Source organism: Oculina patagonica, chromosome 8 (assembly GCF_052425735.1).
Source record: "Oculina patagonica isolate OP01 chromosome 8, crgOcupat, whole genome shotgun sequence".
In the NCBI taxonomy this organism is placed as follows: Eukaryota; Metazoa; Cnidaria; class Anthozoa; order Scleractinia; family Oculinidae; genus Oculina; species Oculina patagonica.
In genome coordinates, this window is record NC_135765.1 from 30,200,893 (window position 1) to 30,220,587 (window position 19,695).

General features: G+C 40.3%; 1 protein-coding gene across 1 annotated transcript; it reads left to right on the plus strand.

The window, feature by feature from the left end:
- Positions 1-254: 254 nt before the first annotated feature.
- On the plus strand, positions 255-13,556 carry LOC144664474 (proton-gated ion channel-like). Its single transcript, XM_078525623.1, has 13 exons — positions 255-723; positions 2,313-2,452; positions 3,983-4,077; positions 6,060-6,133; positions 6,219-6,297; positions 6,789-6,895; positions 7,939-8,056; positions 8,481-8,539; positions 9,243-9,306; positions 10,034-10,177; positions 10,849-10,979; positions 11,735-11,852; positions 12,814-13,556. The coding sequence occupies exons 1-13, from the start codon at positions 437-439 to the stop codon at positions 12,928-12,930; spliced, it is 1,533 nt and encodes a 510-aa protein (XP_078381749.1). The 5' UTR covers positions 255-436; the 3' UTR covers positions 12,931-13,556.
- The last annotated feature ends 6,139 nt before the right edge of the window (positions 13,557-19,695 follow it).

Sequence of the window (19,695 nt, forward strand, 5' to 3'; positions counted from 1 at the left end):
GTATTTTCACTTGCTACAAGCAAGCTTAGCAAGCTGAATCGACATAATGCTCGCCACCGGTGGCAAACTAATTTTAATAATGTTTTGTTTTCAGTTCAGCTAATAAATAATGCAAAGCATGAAAGTCAAATGTAAACTGGATTTCATTTTAACAATTTGGTAATTTTAACGCTAAGCATTTCTCGTAACTGTATAAAAACCGGGGAAAATTAGAAATTTTTACCCAAATTGTGAATTTCTCGTCTCGGGGAAAAGCCACTTTCTTTTGGCGGGAATTTTTCAACCAATCACGACTTATAAATAACGTCATTTACATTTGTGGGACATGCGTGGCTGCGTGTTGTCAACTTGGAATTCAGGTTTTTCGCCATTGACTGGAAATTTCACCTGCTTTACCTAAAATTTCAGAGAAAACTTCCGCAGAAGTTTATACGCGATGCCATCAAATGGGATTATAAACAGTTTTTGTATTATAGTAGGAATTGTAATTACGTCGAAACTCTGCTCTTCCGTTGCTGAAGTTGATGACGAAGATTGTTTATCACGAGGGCGAAACTGCACTTGGTGTCTGAGCGATGGAAATTGTGGATTTTGTGACAAATGTGGCGATCATTGCCATAAACCAGGAGCGATCCATTCGCTAGAGAACTGTACAAACTGCGCTTCTTGTATTCCTGGAAATCTCGCGGGCTCGAAGAAGGAACACGAGTGCAGGGCAGAATGGTGAGCGAGAACGTGTACACAATAAACCTTACGTCTAATTTAAACTTTATACTGACTTCTAAGATTTACATTATCACGCTTGACTTGAAGTGTCAGTGTGTAGTTTTCCTTCTGGTTTAAATCTTCTTAGCTCCACAATGTACAAGTGCCAGCCATTAAGAACAATACTTGATTATGAAATATCGTGATCTTACTGAACACCGTTTGTACAGTGATGGCGTGATTTCATCTCACGAGGTCTTCGAGTCTTTATTTATTTTACCGGTCTAGATGAGATTATTTCTTCCGGCAAGATTTAATATTTTAACACTAAAGATTTTATATCTGGCTGAGCAGGACATAAAAATCTATTTTAGTGAAAGCTTGTGCATTAATTTGATAGATCACATCAATTCAAATGAATTTTTCGAGATTTCGTCACAGCCTGTCTTGTAAATTTTTATTATATTTAGTTTACAGGGTTACAGGCATAAGTAAATAACAGAACAATTCTTTACATCTCCCCACATTTCCATTGTGCTTCGTAAAGAAATCCCCACTACTTTTTTGAGTCCCAGTATTTTATAACATCCTTTGGTCTGCAGCCTTTCAAACAAAAACTGCATTTTATTAACTTCAGTATTTTCTTGGGTAGGGTTGGTTTGGCCTAAAATATGGTCTCAAATTTTGGGCGAGGACTTGATTGGGATAGGGAACATCTCATATTTGGTCTGAAATAGTAAGTGTTTCACGAAAGCCTGTCACACACCCCCACCTTAATTTTTGGAGGGCACCCTGCCCTCCCCCGAGGACACTCTGACATTGTATACAGGGTCCTATGGGAGGAGGGTCTATATTTATAAGTGGGATGATTTGGGTTTTCCTCACAAATTATGTTGTTGTTGGCAATCCCTTGTAATAATATCTAGTAGGATGTCCGGTGACTTGGCAGTCAATTAGGAAGGGCAAATTCTCAGACAGACTGGACATCAAAATTAGTAGAAGTTGGAATGTCTGGATGTTGTCATCTCTCTTTTCCTGCCAAGAGAGTGTTCACTGTTTTCCTTTCTTTTTTTCTTTGGGCGCATTTTTTTTTTTTTAAATTATTTACATGAATGGGGGGGGGGGGGGAAAATTATAATAAAGATTATGAAACAACCTAAATAAAGTTATTTTTTTAATTATTTTTTAAATTGCTAACCAGTAATGCACCAACTGATGATTAATTAGGTCGTAGGGGGTGGGAGGGGGCAGGATTCCGGGTGCAGCAGGGAATATCATAGTGTGGAACAGAAAATCTCAGCTAAATCCAAATCTCAGCTAAGTCCAAATGGACTTAGCTGAGATTTTCAGCCTCCTCACCCTTTTTGATTGGGTGAGTAAAAGAGTTTACACTGGTACCTCATCAGGAGTAAAACTCGAACTTACAGAACGCCTTTAGAAATGGATTCTGTTGTCTATTAGGAATAGTCGACAAAATTTCTGATCAGAACTCTCATCACTTTCATATGATATCTCTATTATGTAAATTTCTTAATATGTTTGTTTCTATAGCCACTTCGCATGGTGCATTATTTAAAATATATCATTGTCCTGATTTCCCCCACCAGGTATTATTATGAAAAATGCCCAGAGGTTGTCAGTGAACAGAAGACAGTGTATGTTGAGATTGCTCTGTATCTTATTAATCTCCATTCAGTGGATCTAAAAGCTGGAACCTTCCATGCTGACTTCTATTTAAACTTCAAAGGTACGTAAATTACTAAAACATGTAGGGGTATCAAATGGTCCTTGTAACTATACAAGCACAACATTTTACTTTGCGAGCATGGGCATTGACAAAAGTTAGCAAATTCTCATCCCTAGAGTCCACGATCCTTCTAGTCTCAGTGCCAGGGATCAAGACCTCTGCCCAGTCCTGATTTGTGAGCTTGCGCAGAGTACTTCTGTATTTTCAGCCAATCTGATTTGTCCAATGAGTCTGTGAATGACAGATTTCTGGTGTTGGAGCTGGCCAGAGGTGGCGGCGGCGCCTGATCGAGCCCCCCGAGCTCCTCCGAGTGGGGACGGAGGGGGGGCGACAGAACGAGGCGAGAAGGACCGAACAGACGCGCCCAGCACGACCCCGAACCTGCAGAGAGGAAGCAAAGACTGAGAACGAGGAACAACGAAGAAGGCGGGAGGAGCAACTCGAGCAACTCATACAGAAGCAACTGGATGGAGCAACTGAGCAACTTGAGAAACGGGCCTTTGGGAAATCCGAGCAACTGTGGAAAGCCCTAGCCAGAGGCCCTGTCGGGGGGGGGGGGGGTGTACTCCCATAAATTTAGGATGGGGTGTGCCCCCAAGGTTCTTAAACCCTGACTCTATTTAAGGATAAAGAAAGCGAAAATTGATTCCCTTTTTAAGGCCCAAAACCAAAAAATGACACCCTATTCAGAGAAGCATTCCGTGACGACCCAAAGAACGGCTAATCACGCACGGCAAGACACAAATCTTTAAAAAATTGCTTTTCTAATACCTGAACAGAAAATTCAGATTTAAGATATCTTTTTTTTCGTTTAGCTGGGCGTTTATTTTACCTTATAGAATTTAGGTACCCTATCTAAGGATCACACCGGGAACACATTGCCTAAAGGAGCAAAAATGATACCCTATTTAAAGACCGAGAACCTCAAAAACCATAAAAAACCATACCCTATCGGGCGGCACATACCTAATAGTATATAGGCCACATATTGGAGTTCCCCCCCCCCCCCGGGCCAGAGCTCTCAATCCCTGGTGCAAACCAGAAGGATCGTGGAGTCTGGGAAAGAGAATAAAGTTTTAACTAAAGTTAGCCTTGCGAGCACTTTTAAATAAGCTACAATAAACTATACATCCACTAAAAACCGAGCATGAGCACTTATAAAAATATGCATGCACAAGCAAATGAGCAGCCACTAAGAAGCATTCTGAGCAGAAGCCTATAAAAAAAATTATCTTATGAGCACTGCAAAACTTTGAGGGACCATTCATGACCCCCTACATGTGGAGAGGGACAGTGCGGATGAAAATCTGGGAGTAAAAGGGGGGATCTAAGTAGGCAGGGAAAGAGACAGGGTACGGGGGGAGTTAGTATGAATTAAGAGAATTAGCAAGATTCCCAAGGGGGAAGGAATAATTCAGAGAAACTGGAAAAAAATGTGAGCATTGTGTAACATTTTAAACTGGCTCTGGGCTGGAGGGGGAGTGGTTGCTTTTTGTCCAGATCATTGACAATTTTTTTCTATGTATACAGTCCCTGAAGGACAGACAATGTACACTAAACAGAAATGTTTAGATGGTCTCCGAGGAGCATGCTTTGAGCTTGTTAATGCAGCAGGCCAAGCAGAGGTTAGTACATAAATAAAACACAGTTCTAGTCTACGTAGCCTGTAAATTTAGGTGAAGCCTGTGCACACAAGCCTTAAGGCCCGGATACGGGCAACATTTTTGTTCAACTTGTCTCGCAACATTGTGCATGCAAGTTGAACCAGTGTGCCCGAACTACTGCGCCAGGGGCGTAGCTAGCCAAGACCAGTAGGCCCGGGCCACAAATCAGCCTACTTGCACTTAAACTTACAATAGAAAAAATTCAAGCTCATGACTAAGAAAATAGAAAGCAATACATATCTTTAGCATATATATCCCAGTCTCCCTCCTGACGACAAAGCTGTCTAGCAAGAGAAACTGTGGAGTCTTCGGGTTACCAGGTGACAGGGAAACGCACAACGGATGACTGAAATTCTTACGAGGATAGCAATTTGTGATGAAATGTTTGATTTAGAAGCTGATTGATCTCAAAACCTCCCAATGGACCTCCCCCTTCCTCCAACCCCTTAAAAGCGGTGGCGCCACTCTCAGCTGCAGCCTGGCGCGCGGACTGTGGCAAGTAAAGAAGTGCAAAAGGACCACCGCAACAGTGCTGCAACACAGAGTGGAGAGACGCGAGAAAGGAGGGCGCCCGGGGGGGGGGGACCAAGAGGTGAGGGGAGCCGCCGCGGGAGGACTTGGGTCTCGAGGGTGGGGGAAAAGAAGAAAATGGAATTTTTTAGCCATCAGGGTTCGTTTAAGGTTGCACACGAAGAAATATAAAAATATAAGTTCTTTCCCAGATTTTGGTTTTTTAGGGTTAGCAGAGCCACGCAGATGGTCTCTTTGGGCCAAAATCCGAGAGCATCCCCGTCCCTTAATAGGGAGTCCCCCCCCCCCCCGCGGGAGGGGGGTAGGGCACAACTGGTCAATGCAATGCAACAATGTTGAACGAAAATGTGCCCGTATACGGGCCTTTAATGTGGCCCAATATGAGGCTGGAGCTTATCCCAGATTCCATGGCATTGAAGCGACTAGGAGAATTTCTACTTTCCCCTGGATGGAATGCTAGTCTATTGAAGGGTTACCCCCCCAGCATTAAATTTGCCTGTACCCATTTATCCACCTGGGTGGGGAGAGGCACTATTAGACAACAACAACAACAACTTTATTGGTTAGTGCACTATAGGTCTCACTGATAGGTCTCACTGAAACCAAACTTAGAGTAAAGTGTCTTGTCCAAGAAGACAATGCAGTTCTCTGGCCAGGGCTCAAACTCAGACCACTCAATCTGGAGTCCAGTGCACTAACCATTAAAGGGTCGTAACCAGGTATTTTTTCATCCCTGATCCCAAATTTATCTTTAAATTTGATTCCAGATCCCCAAAATGTGGCAACATTTGATCCCTGATTCCATCTGATCCCATCGATGGTGACCCGGACCGATGACTTGTGACCCGGGACCCGGGTCCTGACCCGATCGAGGCGGATCCCGATCCCAAGGCTGTGATCCCTGATCACATATACCTGGTTACGACCCTGCCATTAGGCCACTGCACCTCCCAGATGGTATTAAGGCACTTTGCTAATTGAGTTTTGCATTATGTCCAAGCTTTTAATAAAGTGAAGCCATATGTAGTACAAGGAACAATCAGCAAATAGGTTTGCAATGTGTACATGCGACTACTGCTTCTGTGCTTGAGGCCGTACATATGCTTTAGATTATGTATTAGAGGTTGCAAATCATCTGATGGCGTTAATTTTGATTTAGCTTCATTACTTTCAGAAAGTCCTTTTACAAAAATGATTTTATTTACTTCTTAGGTGGTCTTTACTTGTAAGTTATGGGAAAAAACTTAACGTGTGTTAATTTTTTTATGTTGTGCCCTAAATTCATGAAACCAAAAATTGTCAGTAAAATTAGAAATGTCATGTGTTTTCCTTTTATTTGAACTTGGCTAATTTAACATTAAGAGTGGATATAAAATACTGACAATGGTACATGTAATTCCAATTTTTTACAGGTTTCTAGTCACGAGGGAAAGTACTTCAGGGTGAAGTCAGCTTTTAACTTTGCAGCAGATCTTCAAGACTATCCGTAAGTGCTCTACAACATAACATCTAAGTTTACAAATTTAGCTCGTCAAAGCAACGGTCTTATATCACGTTTTGTTTTTGCACAGTTATGACAACCAAACATTGAAAATTGTTATTCAAGACATGGAAATGACAGCAAAAGAACTAAGATGGAAAGTAATGCAGGTATTAAAAATATCTTCATTTTGGACTGTTGTTTATTTTTTTACATAAATTATTAAAGCCTGGTTTTCACTAGCGACGCAAACGCAAGTACAAGCGCAAGGATAATTGCTCTTATTAATTTCACTTTGAAAACGGCTTCGACGCAAGAAAAGCACGCGCGTTGCATTTTGATGCCTGTGCTTGTTTTTGCGGCAAGCACAAGCACAAAGGTCAAAATTTGCCTTTTTTGCGTGATTACGCTTGTGCTTGCGCTTGCATCGCAAGTGAAAACCAGGCTTTAAGAACGATTTTCGGTACTTTTCAAGTGAGTGTCGTATAAAACGAAATATTTTTTTTATCGATTTTCACTTCATTGACGCGTTTGCCCTAGGTTTTGTTGCGCGCAACAATTTGTGTGGGGTCATCGACGATGCAATTCGTATGTATCCGAACCTTTGACTTACATTGATTTTAATTTGAATTCACGGTCGTCTTTTTAAATTCCTTTTTAGGGCTCTGACGACAGTGATTTCAAGTATCGTGGAGGTGTTTCTCCGACTCTTAACTACACTGGCTGGCTGTTTGATACTAACTCTTGGTCACAGATGGTTTATGAAAGGTATTTTGACCCCCTAAATAGAAATCCTTTGTCATAAAAATTCCACGATTCGTGTTGAATCCGTAATTTTAAGGCGGGGGTCAATGTGCAGTGAAATTTTAGGATGTTTAACGAAAGGAAAGGATAAAGAAAATTGTTTTTAAAACACTACCAGACAGTTGACTCGCACGCAAGAGCACTCCAGGTTGTCAGGGGACTGTTCAGGTGTCCATCTACTAATTTTAAACTTCAAATTATAATTTTAAAATCACACAAAATCTTCAATATTTCTTATTTCTCCAAATATTACTACATGTACTCCTTTGAGAAGAAACTATCTCCTCCCAAAAATCCCAAAAATTCACCAAAAAATTCACAAAACACTGCAAAACATAGATTTGTGAAATGAGCATAGAGGTTTTGGATTGCTTGAAATGCTAACAAGACATTAGCATTAAACCCACATTAAACGGTGGAAAATGGCTTTTACGTGAACCCCCGCCTTAATTGTCTTAAATTCGTTTTTGCCGTACACGTGCCACTTTCGTCAGTCGCGAATGTGGAAACTCTTGAATCCGAAGTCTAAAGTGAACACATCGTTTCCGTTCTACATAATATGCCATCGCAAAACACCAGACGAAAAATTTACTCAGTACTTTCAACTGGAAGATAAATTGAGAAGACGCAGTGACCTTATGGTTAGCGAGTTGGAGTCCGTATCGAGCGGTCCGGATTCAAGCCCTGACCAAAGTTATTCTGTTGTATACTTGGGCAAGACACTTTACTCTCACAGTGCCTCTCTCCACCCAGGTGAATAAATAAGTAACCGGCGAAATAATGCTGGGACAACCCTGCGACGAACTAGCATCCCGTCTATCCTTGAGTAACAAATTTATTTGTTTTGATTTGAAGTTTACTGTTGTTAATATAAACTAATAAATATGTTGCTAGAGGTCTCGAGATCAAACGCCGCCAAAATTTGAAAAGCCTACACTGAGTTAATTCCCGTCAGTTAAACATATGTAAAGTTGGACTGCTATTTACTGTTTTTTTTTTTTTTCCAGATATAATCCGTTTTTGGATCAAGGTGTTTCACGCTACGAGTTTCTCTTTCACATGAGAAGGCACAAGCGAGCAGCATTTTTCAAGATATTTTTACCTCCTTTGTTTATAGTTCTTGTGGTAAGTGTAATAAAGAAAGTGTGCTTTTACAAATGGTCAACGCATCTCTCCTCTGCACTGCGTTGTACAGTTTTGTATAATTCTCACCGTAAACTGCGAAAAACTCAACGTAAACTGGGCAAATTGTGGTTTGTCTTTTCGCCAAAACATTCTGCAATGTTGTTGGAAGTCAAATTCCTTAAAAAACGCAACCGCAATTAATTTTCGACGCTCAAGTGAAAACCGCTCTAGTAGCAATGCTAATTGCTGGTGTTTAATGAAACCACAACTGAAGTGGAAGCTTATTTTAACGCTGTGTAAAAAAGTATATAAGCTTCGTATCGTCCTTGCACTAAACTGTAAATGTGTGGCATTTGAAACAATACAGAAGGTGATGAAAGAGAAAAGTAAAATATCTTGGCTTTTTTCGTCTTTTTCTCTACAGGTATGTTTTTCATTTTCTATTCCACCAAATGACGCTTCCATGCGCCTGTGGATTGATGGGTAAGTTCAGTTCTATTTTTTTTTTTATTAACATGAAGTATCTGTCCCAGAAAAAAAGGCTACAAACACGCGATATTACAGATGCTTTTTTTAATTTATAATGTTTTTGTTTTGGTTTGCTGAGCTGCTCTGTAATGAGTTCAAAAAGCTCGTGCAACGGTCTAACCAATCAGAGCTAATGTGCTCTTTCCTCAACCAATCAGGATCAAAACCAAAACCACGTGACTTGGCTTCCGCGCGTTTCCTCCAATATTGGCACGGGTCGCACGTTTTTGCTTCGAGCGCTGATTGGTTCACTGTGTTTTTGCGTTTATAGTGATTGGCAGTTTGTCTTTTTCATGGGTTTCAAGAAAGTCCCAGTTAAGGATGCGGCGGCCCCAACGCTAATCTGAAATCGGCATGAAAAGGAGAAAACAAACATTCACAAACAAAAATTCACAAACATATGTTTGCTAAGGCTATGTTTTCACGGGACCGGTCCGGAACGGATCCGGTTCCAGAACGGTCCCGTGTAAACAGAAGCCGATCCGGTCCGGTCCGGTTCGGAACGGTTCCGGACTGGTCCCGGACTGGTCCCGTGTAAACGTAGCCTTAGAACTCGGAAACAAATATTGCGTGCACGGACAGGGAAAATTGTTCCAAACTTTGTGATTGGTAAATATTCCTACAACATTGTTTTTTTTCCTTCTTTCTTTGTTCGCAGTTCGTTGTTAGTATCTGCCGTTATGTTTCACGCCACTGTTAGTGAACAAACTCCTGATACTCCGGTGAGTTTTTTTTTTTTCACATTAGATCTGTAACTAGGTTGTACGAAAGCTGGTGATTTTTTAAAAAAACAAATCTCCTTGCCTGTATTTACACCTAAAATTGCAATAAGGTTGTTATAGAAAAAAGTTAAAAGTCAAAGTCAAATGGGAATAAAACACATGCATGAAATTTGTTCGCACAGATGACCTCAAAATGCCTCAAAATACGAATAAATTAATCGATCTTGTTACAGAATAAAAAAAAAACTGGATTCAAAGTGTGCAGATAAAAACTCGTGAGTGATCTGTAAATGCTACCAGTTATCCCGAAACTACACTAACTAATTCCTATTTACCTTTTTTCTTTTGTTGATGACAACGTTACTGCAATTAGATGTATATCCAATACAATCTTTGGAGTGGTAAATACGGAATAGAAGACAACTTTACCACCTCAACAACTTTATGCGTTTAGAAAGAACTATATAAATGAGATATTGTATTCGTCCATGAACTACAATAAGTCTTCTGTGCTTTTAGTCAAGGCAGGAACAAAATTATCAGAGACAGATATGAAAAGAAACTGGGTGTTTAGTAAAAACTTTGCGCACCTTGAAATTATCTCCGCGCACTTAATTTTTGACGTTTACTTCTAAGGCTTAACTTCTGCCTAGATCAATACAGCTAATTTTGATGAAGAGTTGACTGTCTCATTCTGTTCATGTTTTTTTTTTGTTCCATTTTACAGGAGTTGACTTTAGCTGATCGTTTCATGGTTGGAGTTTATAGTTTTATCTTCGCGTCGTTCATAGTAACAATAGTTATGTTGAGACTTCAACGAGAAAACTACTACTACTTCGCGGATATATTTTATAGTTACACGGAATGGCTGGTAAGAAGTATGTTGATCATTTAGCTATAAATCATGTTTTGTTAGCTATTTCGTTAGCGTGCAATGGTACAGTACGAGACCACAAACAGAATTAGGGGGGGGGGGAGAGAGGAAGAGGAAGGGAGTTCCCCTTCTCTCTATTTTTCTTGCGGATTTTTCATTGCTTTTTTGAGCCGTGCAAGGAAGCCTCCAGCTAGCTGCTAGGCTAAACTATAACTGTCACTCAAGGGTCTGGGTTCGCAGGCTATCAAGGGTCCGGCTGTTCAGTGAAGGCCGCCGAAAGGTTAATAATCCGAGGTTTGTAATGCACAAGGTCGCCTTCCGACGAGTCGAGTGAAACTTCAAAAAAGTAATGAACGTAAAAACCACTAAATAGGTTTTAGTTAAACAAAAAATAACACGAATAGTTAAGAATTAAAGGGAATAACAAGAATTGTTGAGAACTAGAGGGATTGAAAATGACAAACTTGAAAACTTTAGGCTTAATTTTACAATTGCAAGATACACAATCCGTGACATTACGTCTGAATGGCATGCCCGCTAGTCAATCACAGTTTCTCCTCAGAACGTGGTGGTGTTGCTCTTATTCCCAAGTTTTATTGGCCATTTAGGACGGATTGTTAAAAGTGTTTGTTCTCTGAGTTTTGTGTATCGTTGTTGTTTTTCCGCAGGTCTGGTTTACAGCGCCAACGTTCTTCTTCTTTCTATACTACGTGAATTTATCTCTGTATCATGTTCTGCTCTATGAACTTCTTGTCGCCGTGTTGTCGCTCACCCTCAACAGATTTGTCTCTTGTCTTAAGTAAGTAGTTAAAACTTCAATACCTTGTGAATAGCCTCTTGCGCGGCAGCTGTTCTTTTGGCTCGTCACGCAGTCTTAGTTTGCGTGACGCTCCCAAAAACGGCATTGTCATGAGGAGGTTACTTGTGATCGATCCAGTCGGCAGTAGAGGGACAGGAAGGGCGGGGTCGCGGAGGGGGAGGGAGAGACAGATTTCTCGTTGCCGTTGTCGTCCCTGTTTGCGTTGTGTAACGTGCTTGTCTTTGTAGGTATTTTGAATAAAAGGTGGTAACGGGAGAAGAAGGTTATGTTTCCCGCCCCCCTGGGGCCTTCGTATGCCGTTATCATAGGGGACGTTAAAAGGAACCCCTAAGAAATACCTTGTTTTTTTTTTTCGTTGGCGTGTCCTGAATTCCTTCATCCCCGTTAGCGTAAGCTACCACTTCTACAACAAAAAGTAGTTCCCGTCACATTTATTTTTAGTTCGATACCAAAAGAGGTGGCGAGATAACTCTTACGTCTGTCATTTTAAAGACTTTAAATCATAAAGTCGTACAAAAAACACGTATTAACCAAGCTCGCTTGGGACCGTATTCCCTCGACCTCTTTCGCACGGATTTCGCTGCGCTCGGTCCGTACTATACGTATCAAGACCTAGGAACGAAACTATCCTAGTGCGGCTCTCGCACTTAATTAATAGTATCAGACTAGTGAAAATAGCCGCAAAACTCTGCAGATCTTTCAATTTAGGACAAACGTTTCTTCTTCTTCTTCAGATCACGTTTGTTCAGGTTATTAAAGTTTGACAGATTATCTGGTACGGATTGTCAAACTCCACTGGAAGAAACTGCTAATACACGAGGTGATGGGTACTTCAAACTTACACAAGATGAGGTGAGGAGGATAGAATCAAAGCAGTCCTGTGAGCAGGCACACTTGTTTGAAGCCTTCGTAATGTTGTTAATAGAGCAGTTTTCACTTGAGTGTCGAAAGTTAATTGCGTTTGCTTTTGTTTTGCATAGCTACGCTTAGTGATTGGTTTAAAAATCTCGCGCCACTTTCTCAGCCAATCAGAACTAAAACCAAAACCAATCGTGACTCGCGCGCGCACGTTTTCCCGCGCTTCGTGCTGGCTACATGTATTTGCTTTGAGTTTTGATTGGTTCACTGAATTGTCTGTGTTTTTTTGTGATTGGCTAAAGTTATTACTTTGGTTTTGGTTTTACGACACTCAATTGAAAACTGCTCTAAGTAATAGTAATTGGACTGAGTGGAGTACAATTCGGTCTGTAATCATATGAGTGATTTACAAAATCGGACGACCGCGTAGCGATAGCCCGATTTGTTTAATCACGAGTATGATTACAGACAGAATTGGACGACACGAAGTCCTGTTAACAACTAATCAAAACTATGACAAAATTTGAAAAACAAACTAACTTTACCGGTGAAATGGCTAAACGTCTTTGTGAATACTGCAAAACATAACAGCACTCAACAAAATGCACAACAACAGCGCGCGCAAAATGAAGCGTAAACTGTCCTATTACACTGTCCAATTACAAGCATGACGCGTACACTGTCGGGCTGCTGATAACCAATCACGTTCGGGCAGCACTTGCTGTCCGTACAGTTTTAAAGTAAAATCTAACGACTTACTACCGAATTAGGTAGACTGTTTTTTCGGAGCCGCACGAAACAGTTGTCGTTGGCGACAAAGATGTGTGTTTTGGGTCACGTGGGTTACAGCTGTCAAATGAAAAGAGTCATAAATAATCATTTCTATTGTTAATATTTAATAAAAATCTCATACAAAAGCTGACTTCTTCTTTCTCTTTTTGTCGTTGCTTCACAGGAGTCGGAGCTGGCATTACATTCAGCGACGTGCAAACCGTGTTTCCCTGGCAACCGCGACAACACGTGCGAGTCTCCTTGTCCAAAACAGCAACCCACACCGAATAAGAAAGCTTGACAAAGTGGACTGGAACGAGACCGGAATTAACTTATTTTTCTCATTCTTGACAAAGTGGACTGGAACGAGACCAGAATTAACTATTTTTTTCTTATTCTGGATGGATCAGCCGTTATCTTAAGTTACATGGACATAAATAAAAGAGTTCGAAAAAAGCTACGGAGACTGTTACACTCACAAATAAAAGAATAGAATTATGAAGGGTGCCTCTTGTACGGGTTTCTTGTTTCTCAAAAGGAAATTCATTTCAAACTCTTCGCGAACAAGTCTCGTGGGCAGTTGATTCCAAAACTCGCGCCGCCGCTTTTAAGAGACAACTGATACCTGAATCCGCTTGTTTAACCAGCCACCACACGCTCTTCGAAAGCTGTGTCAAATAAGGCATCTATATTCACAAGTAAAGTGCGACTTACTCGATACTGATCTCAAGGAGTATCCCCGGACAGGTTAAGAAATATTTTTGCATATTACGTATTTCAATAAATACAGGTTTGTTCGTTAATGTGAACATTAGGATCGCGAAATAACTGAGTACGTACGGAATCATTACCGTAAAATTTTGATTTTGGTGTTCCACGCCACATAATATCAAGATGGCCGCCAAAAGGCTGTCACGTGTGCTTAAAAAAATATCCGCATCCTGAAATTTTTAACAACCTGAACAGTCCATGTTTGGGGAGAAGTGTTCATGTGAATGTTTTCTTGTTTATGAGGGTGAACTGGCCCTTTTTTATAGCAAACGTGAATTCCAAATGTTTTCATTTATTTTTGGCCGCCATGTTGGTGCCCCTCGGCGTGGGTACCAACATGGCGTCTCCATACTGTGCTCTTTAAATGCGTGTGGAACATTTTGATGGATTCCTTGAGTACAGAATGCCATACAGACCTGAGACTTGGACAAGTAGACCGGCTAGTAAATTTCTAGAACCTTAAATATTCTTGTTTTTTTTTTTTTACTCAATAGCTTTGAATTTATACTTTTTGCAGCGCGTGAGAGTAGCGTTACTAGTGTGACAGTGAAAATCAGCAATACCTAATCTTGTGAAATTCCTACCTTTTTTATATACTTAAGACTAAAACAGGTACCCCTTTCGGGCGGATCCTCCTCGTATACGTATAAGCCATTATAGGAAGTACCCCCCCCCCCCCCCCCCGCCTCCCAGCTTGTGGGAACGGAACCATCACAAACTCTTGGTACACGAAGAACTGCTTCAAAGTCTTCATTACTGACGTAAAGCCTTAGTGTTAGCACAAGCCACAGATTCGTTTCAGTTTACCGTTCGAGTACTGAAGTAAAACAACTGGTTGTAAAACAATTGCAATAACTACAAGCACAATCGCGTCATGTGAGAAGGATTAGTTAGTATGACAACCTGCCTAGCGGTGTTTTGTTGCACTCAGAATTTTTTTTCTTCGTGGTCAGACAATACACAAGCCTTCAAACTTTGCATGAATCCAGGTAGACAGCCCTTGGTAGACTCGGGGAAAGGTTGTTGGTTGGCAACAGTGTTGGCGGCTACAAAGCTAGGATTGGGGGTGACAGTGGCCTCTTAAGCTTGGGTTTAGGTAGATGGAGGTCAGCCTTCCTTCGAGTGTTGTAGCCATGTACATTGTAGTTCCTAATGAAATAGTTACTTATCGCTGATCATGAAGCCCATTGTGGAATTGTGAAACTTTTTTTTAATCATTTGGGCACTACAGCTTTAAATTTGTCGCTCTCATCGATGTTACAAAATCTGTTTGGTTGCTTGAACAACACCAGAAACTGATAGGTTATTCACATTCTCGTCCCCAGAGACGCTTGTCCCTCTTAGCCGGCAGGGCCTGTGCAACAAGTGGCTCTGGGGACACATGATTTGATTGGCTATATTTTAACAAAGGGAATTTCAAATCTAGCCAATCAAATCAACCGTTTTAAACTCTCATATAACAAAGGGAATTTTAAACGGTTCATTTGATTGACTGCTCCTTTTGTATTGTGCCAACAGCAGAACAGTTAGCGCATAGACCGGTACATTGTAACAAATTCCTGGTATACGGAGAACTACTTTAATGTTCTTCTGTACAGACATCAAGGATTATACAGAACTTGGTTCCAACAGTAGTTTATTACTCAAGGATTCAGTCAAAGTAACTTTTACAACGTAGCTGCTTATATATGGTTGCTACAAATTGGATGTTTACAGTGCAAACAAAGAGTTCTATATAGAGAATGTTATAACGCGATTTGAATTACTTGTAAGAGCGAACTTTCATTAACAGTAGACAGTTTCTAAAATGAAAAACGAGAACTTGAACAGCATAATTCGCAACTTTGAACTTAAATTTAGCTTAAGCAAGCATAGGACATTACAATTACAGTAGAGGACTTGTTAAGACTTCTGAAACTGTTTTGCTTAGGTATTAATTAAAAGCAAAGGGTAAAAAGAAGACAAAAGAGCTTAATAAGGGAAAATAAGTTCAGCTAGAAAACTTCTGTGAAAACAAATATTCAACAAGAACTGTTATGTTACAGTATAAACGGAAACTATAAGAGAACAAATGAACTGCGATGATGAACAAAATTTCAAATCTACAGTTGTACAAAGAATCGGCAATGTTCATTTTGACTAAAAATCAAATTCCTTAAAAGACTACTGTTGGCTTTTCTTGATTTTGCTTGTTAGGATACCGTAGAATTCCGGTTATAAGCCCTGGGCTTATACAACTTCGTAAGGGGTTTTGGGTGGGCTTATAAGCGGAGGGGCTTATATCCGGGAGGGCTTATAAGCGGAATGAAAAAAACGTTTCAAATCGACCCACGGGATGTTGATGGAAATACGTTTTTAAGTTAAAAACACATAATAAAGCAACATTTAGCCCTATTCAGTACTGTCATCTGGTAGAGGGGGGCTTATATCCGGGGGGCTTATAACCGGATGTATTTTTTTGTTTCAGGATGATGGGCCTATAACCGGGGGGGGCCTTAAAAGCGGGGGGGCTTATAACCGGAATTCTACGGTATATTAACTGAACAGGCGAATAAATATGTAATTCTTCAATTGAACAAGCGATACAAGGAAAGAATACCACTTCCTGATAAATGACATTATCCTTAGATTTCTTATTACTACAATAACATAACAATGGGAAACGGGCTCCCATGCTAGCCAACAGAAGTTTTTACCATAGCCGCATTTAAATGAATTGAAAAGTTTTAAAATAGCCATTGATATATATTGGTAATCAATTTCAGGTAAGGCTATCCACAAGTTCCTCGGAATGGCAACCTCAAAAAGTTGCTTCGAAGTTGCTCAAAAAATCTTAGAAGTTGCAGTTTTTTTTTCAGTTGAAATGTGCTGAATTGCAAGAATGATTTCTTACCATTTTCAGATGCAATTTTAATTACAACTAACATTTTTTTTAAAGAGTGTGTCTACAAGTTCATCCGTCATGTCTCGTTGAGATACCGTAACTTTTAAAATGCAAAAGCTACGACACAATCCACAAGTGAAAAACGATGTTGTCACATTTGCTAATGATTCTGAATCTGTTGACTGTTATGTTTTGTTCTAAATGAGACAGAATTTGTCGATAATTAGTTGGAAGGTCATCTGATCTTACTCGGAAGTCTTCGGAAAGCATTCGGTAATGTGAAAGATAGATGGGACGATCTCTCAGAATGGATTATAGTTGCTTAGAATGCAAAAAGTTGCTCGAAATAAGAAACTTTGCCAAAAAATAAATTGTCTAGCAACTTGTGGACAGCCTTTTAAGCACGCGCCACATCAGTTCTCGTTCCCAGCTCATCTGCCTGTCCCTCTTAGCCGGTGGAGCCTGAGGCACGAGGAACAAGTAGTTCTAGTAAGAACGCGTGATTTGATTGGCTAGATTTTTTAACAGAAATAATTTTAAATAGAGCCAAACAAGTCAACCGTTTTAAAATCCCTTACAACAAATGGATTTTAAAACGCTCGATCTAATTGGCTAAATTTAAATTTTCTTTGTTAAAGATCTGGCCAATCAAATTATGTGTTCCCAGAGCCACTTGTTCCTCGTGCCCACGCTCTACCGGTCAAGATGATTAGGCGAATTTGGGGACGAGAACTGATGTGGCGCCACTTCCTATTTTTACGATTGATTAAATTTTATTGGTAATTAAGTGTTAAACATCTGGCCACAGGTGCGTAATGTGAGAAGGGGCTACTTACTATGACCACCTGTCAACTGAGATGTTTCGTTGATCACATAGAATTTTCTTTTCTTCGTTAATAGCGAAGAACACAAGCTTTCAAATTTAGCCAGAACCCAGGTGGACAGCCCCTTTCAGACTCGGTGCGAGGTTTTTCGTTGGCAGAAGTAGCTGCGGCTACATACCCAGGATTGCCTCTGACAACGCCTTTTATATTTGGGTTAACCAAATGTTGTCGGTTATAAGTGGTGGCCTGTTGAATTAGAGTAGCGGGAATCGCCCTGTATGCCATCCATTCTTTTTGATCTTCATACTGGTCTGCCAGTTTGATGTACTTTTCTGCCTTTTTTCGGTTTCCCTTGTCTCTGTATGCTACTGCAGCAGTTTCGAGTGAGTATATAGCGCTGTAGAAATCATCATTTGCGCGGATTTTGTAGACGGATATGCTCTGCTTATTGGGGTTATTCTCCAACAACCCTCCTGCAATGATATTGGCCTGGTATTCTTCGGATGTAGTGGATATGAATGCCGTGGCCCTCGCTTTACAATTCCTTCCATGTACATGGTAGAAGACATTTTCGCATGTTCCATGGCTTTCCATTCCGTTGTCGAAAATCAATTGAGGCTCACGGAAGTCTGCTCTGTAGACAAAATCTGGAAGTGGGTACGGCGGCTCGGGAACATCAGTGCTTGCTGAGGACAAAACCACCAGAGCAATAGAAAGGAACAAGCAAGCAAGGCGAAGAGCCATCGTGTTTGTTAACCAGTAGCCACGAAAGAGCTTTTGTCCTAATTTCCTTTTCCAACTGCTTTTACGGTTTCTGAATCAAATATTCTTACGTCATTTAAACTATGATGAAAGGCTTTTAAAATTTTTCGCTAATGTGTGTAACAAAATATATTTTTGTAGCCGGTGGCCATACTAACCCCTTCTAAAACTCGGCTCCGCCCATGTGGTTAAACACGAGGGTCGATCCATACGTAGAAAATAAGAATTGTCCTTGAAAAAATCAAAGGACAAATTTTATTTCGACAATTTGTGTCCGACAACTTTGTATCCGCACACAAACTACTGATGCTTTGGGAACCTATTAAAACAGACAGCAGTTACGCGTCTCTGCTTTAAAATAAACTTACAAATTTTTTTTCGTTCATTCATTGTTTCTGAGGAAGGAAGACACATTTATGTTCATTTGGTCTTGGCCTAGTTTGTACCCTTGATAAATTTTGTCGGCAGTGCGTTTAAAAATATGTCTGCTTCGGCCAACTTCGTCAAGTCGAAAGAAACCATCCACTTTTGATATGAAAAGCGAGGCTGAAGACAAAAACTTGTCCAAATGAACGTTTATTCAAGTGCGGAAGGGCCCTTACGTACATTTACTCAAGCTTAGAAAACGAAAAACCGGAGACACGATCTAAGAAGTATTTAGAAGCTAACTTAGAAAAATATGTTTGAATGCAATGCAGCGTTAACTTCTCCTGGATAAGAGCTATACTGGTAAATGCTCGATATTGTTTTCCTCGGACACTACCAGCAGATATTTGAGTAGAAGCACCGTTGCTTATCATGACATCCATAAGATTTTGTGTTAGCATCTCATGATAACCAAAGATATTTTTACCATTTGGGGCACTGCAGCTTGAAATTGGTCGTTGTCTTCGACGTTACGAAAACTGTTAGGTCACTGAACGTCTCAGGCAATTTTTCGTTCAGTTTTGGTGAATTTCGTTCATATTGAAATGGAAGTATAAGCAAGGAAAGACAACATAGGCAGTCGGGTAAGACGAATGTAAATATATTTTCATTCCCTCAAATAAACGAATATTTTTACTTTTTAAATGCTACGCATCGCAACCAAATTGCTTTGACAAATGGCGCTGACAAGTCTGCAATCGCTTGTTTTGGAATTAAAAGCCTCGAAATTTTTCGCTAATGTGTGTAACAAAATATCTTTTTGTAGCCGGTGGCCATACTAACCCCTTCCAAAACTCGGCTCCGCCCATGTGGTTAAACACGAGGGTCGATCCATACGTAGGAAATAAGAATTGTCCTTGAAAAAATCAAAGGGCAAATTTTATGGCGACAATTTTTGTCCGACAACTTTGTATCCGCATACAAACTACTTATGCTTTGCGAACCTATTAAAATAATCTGACAGCAGTTACGCGTCTCTGCTTTAAAATAAACTTACAATAATTTTTTTGTTTATTCATTGTTTGTGAGGAGTTGTTTCGTGAGAACGCGAGCGAAGACTCGAATTTTACAGCGTTCTGCGGCTTTAGGTCTCACAAAAACGGGTTGGTCAGTACATCTTAAGAAATTACAAGAAAAGTTAGACTTCTAAATTCATCCTGAAAGTGAAAATTGTCCGACAACTTTATATCCGCTCTCAAACTTTGCGAACCTATTAAATCTGACAGCACTTACGCGTCTCTGCTTTAAGAAAAACTTACAAGAATTTTTTTCGTTTATTCATTGTTTCTGAAAATTTGTTTCGTGAGAACGCGAGCGAAGGCTTGAATTTTACAGCGTTCTGCGTCTTTAGGTCTCACAGAAACGGGTTGGGCAGTCTTTAGAAATTACTTTAAAGACT

Excerpts from the sequence above, each read along its gene's own strand:
- LOC144664474 (XM_078525623.1), top strand. The coding sequence starts at position 437 with ATGCCATCAAATGGGATTATAAACAGTTTTTGTATTATAGTAGGAATT. Across the intron at positions 724-2,312 it reads CACGAGTGCAGGGCAGAATG|GTATTATTATGAAAAATGCC; the intron begins GTGAGCGAGAAC and ends TTCCCCCACCAG. Across the intron at positions 8,540-9,242 it reads ATGCGCCTGTGGATTGATGG|TTCGTTGTTAGTATCTGCCG; the intron begins GTAAGTTCAGTT and ends CTTTGTTCGCAG.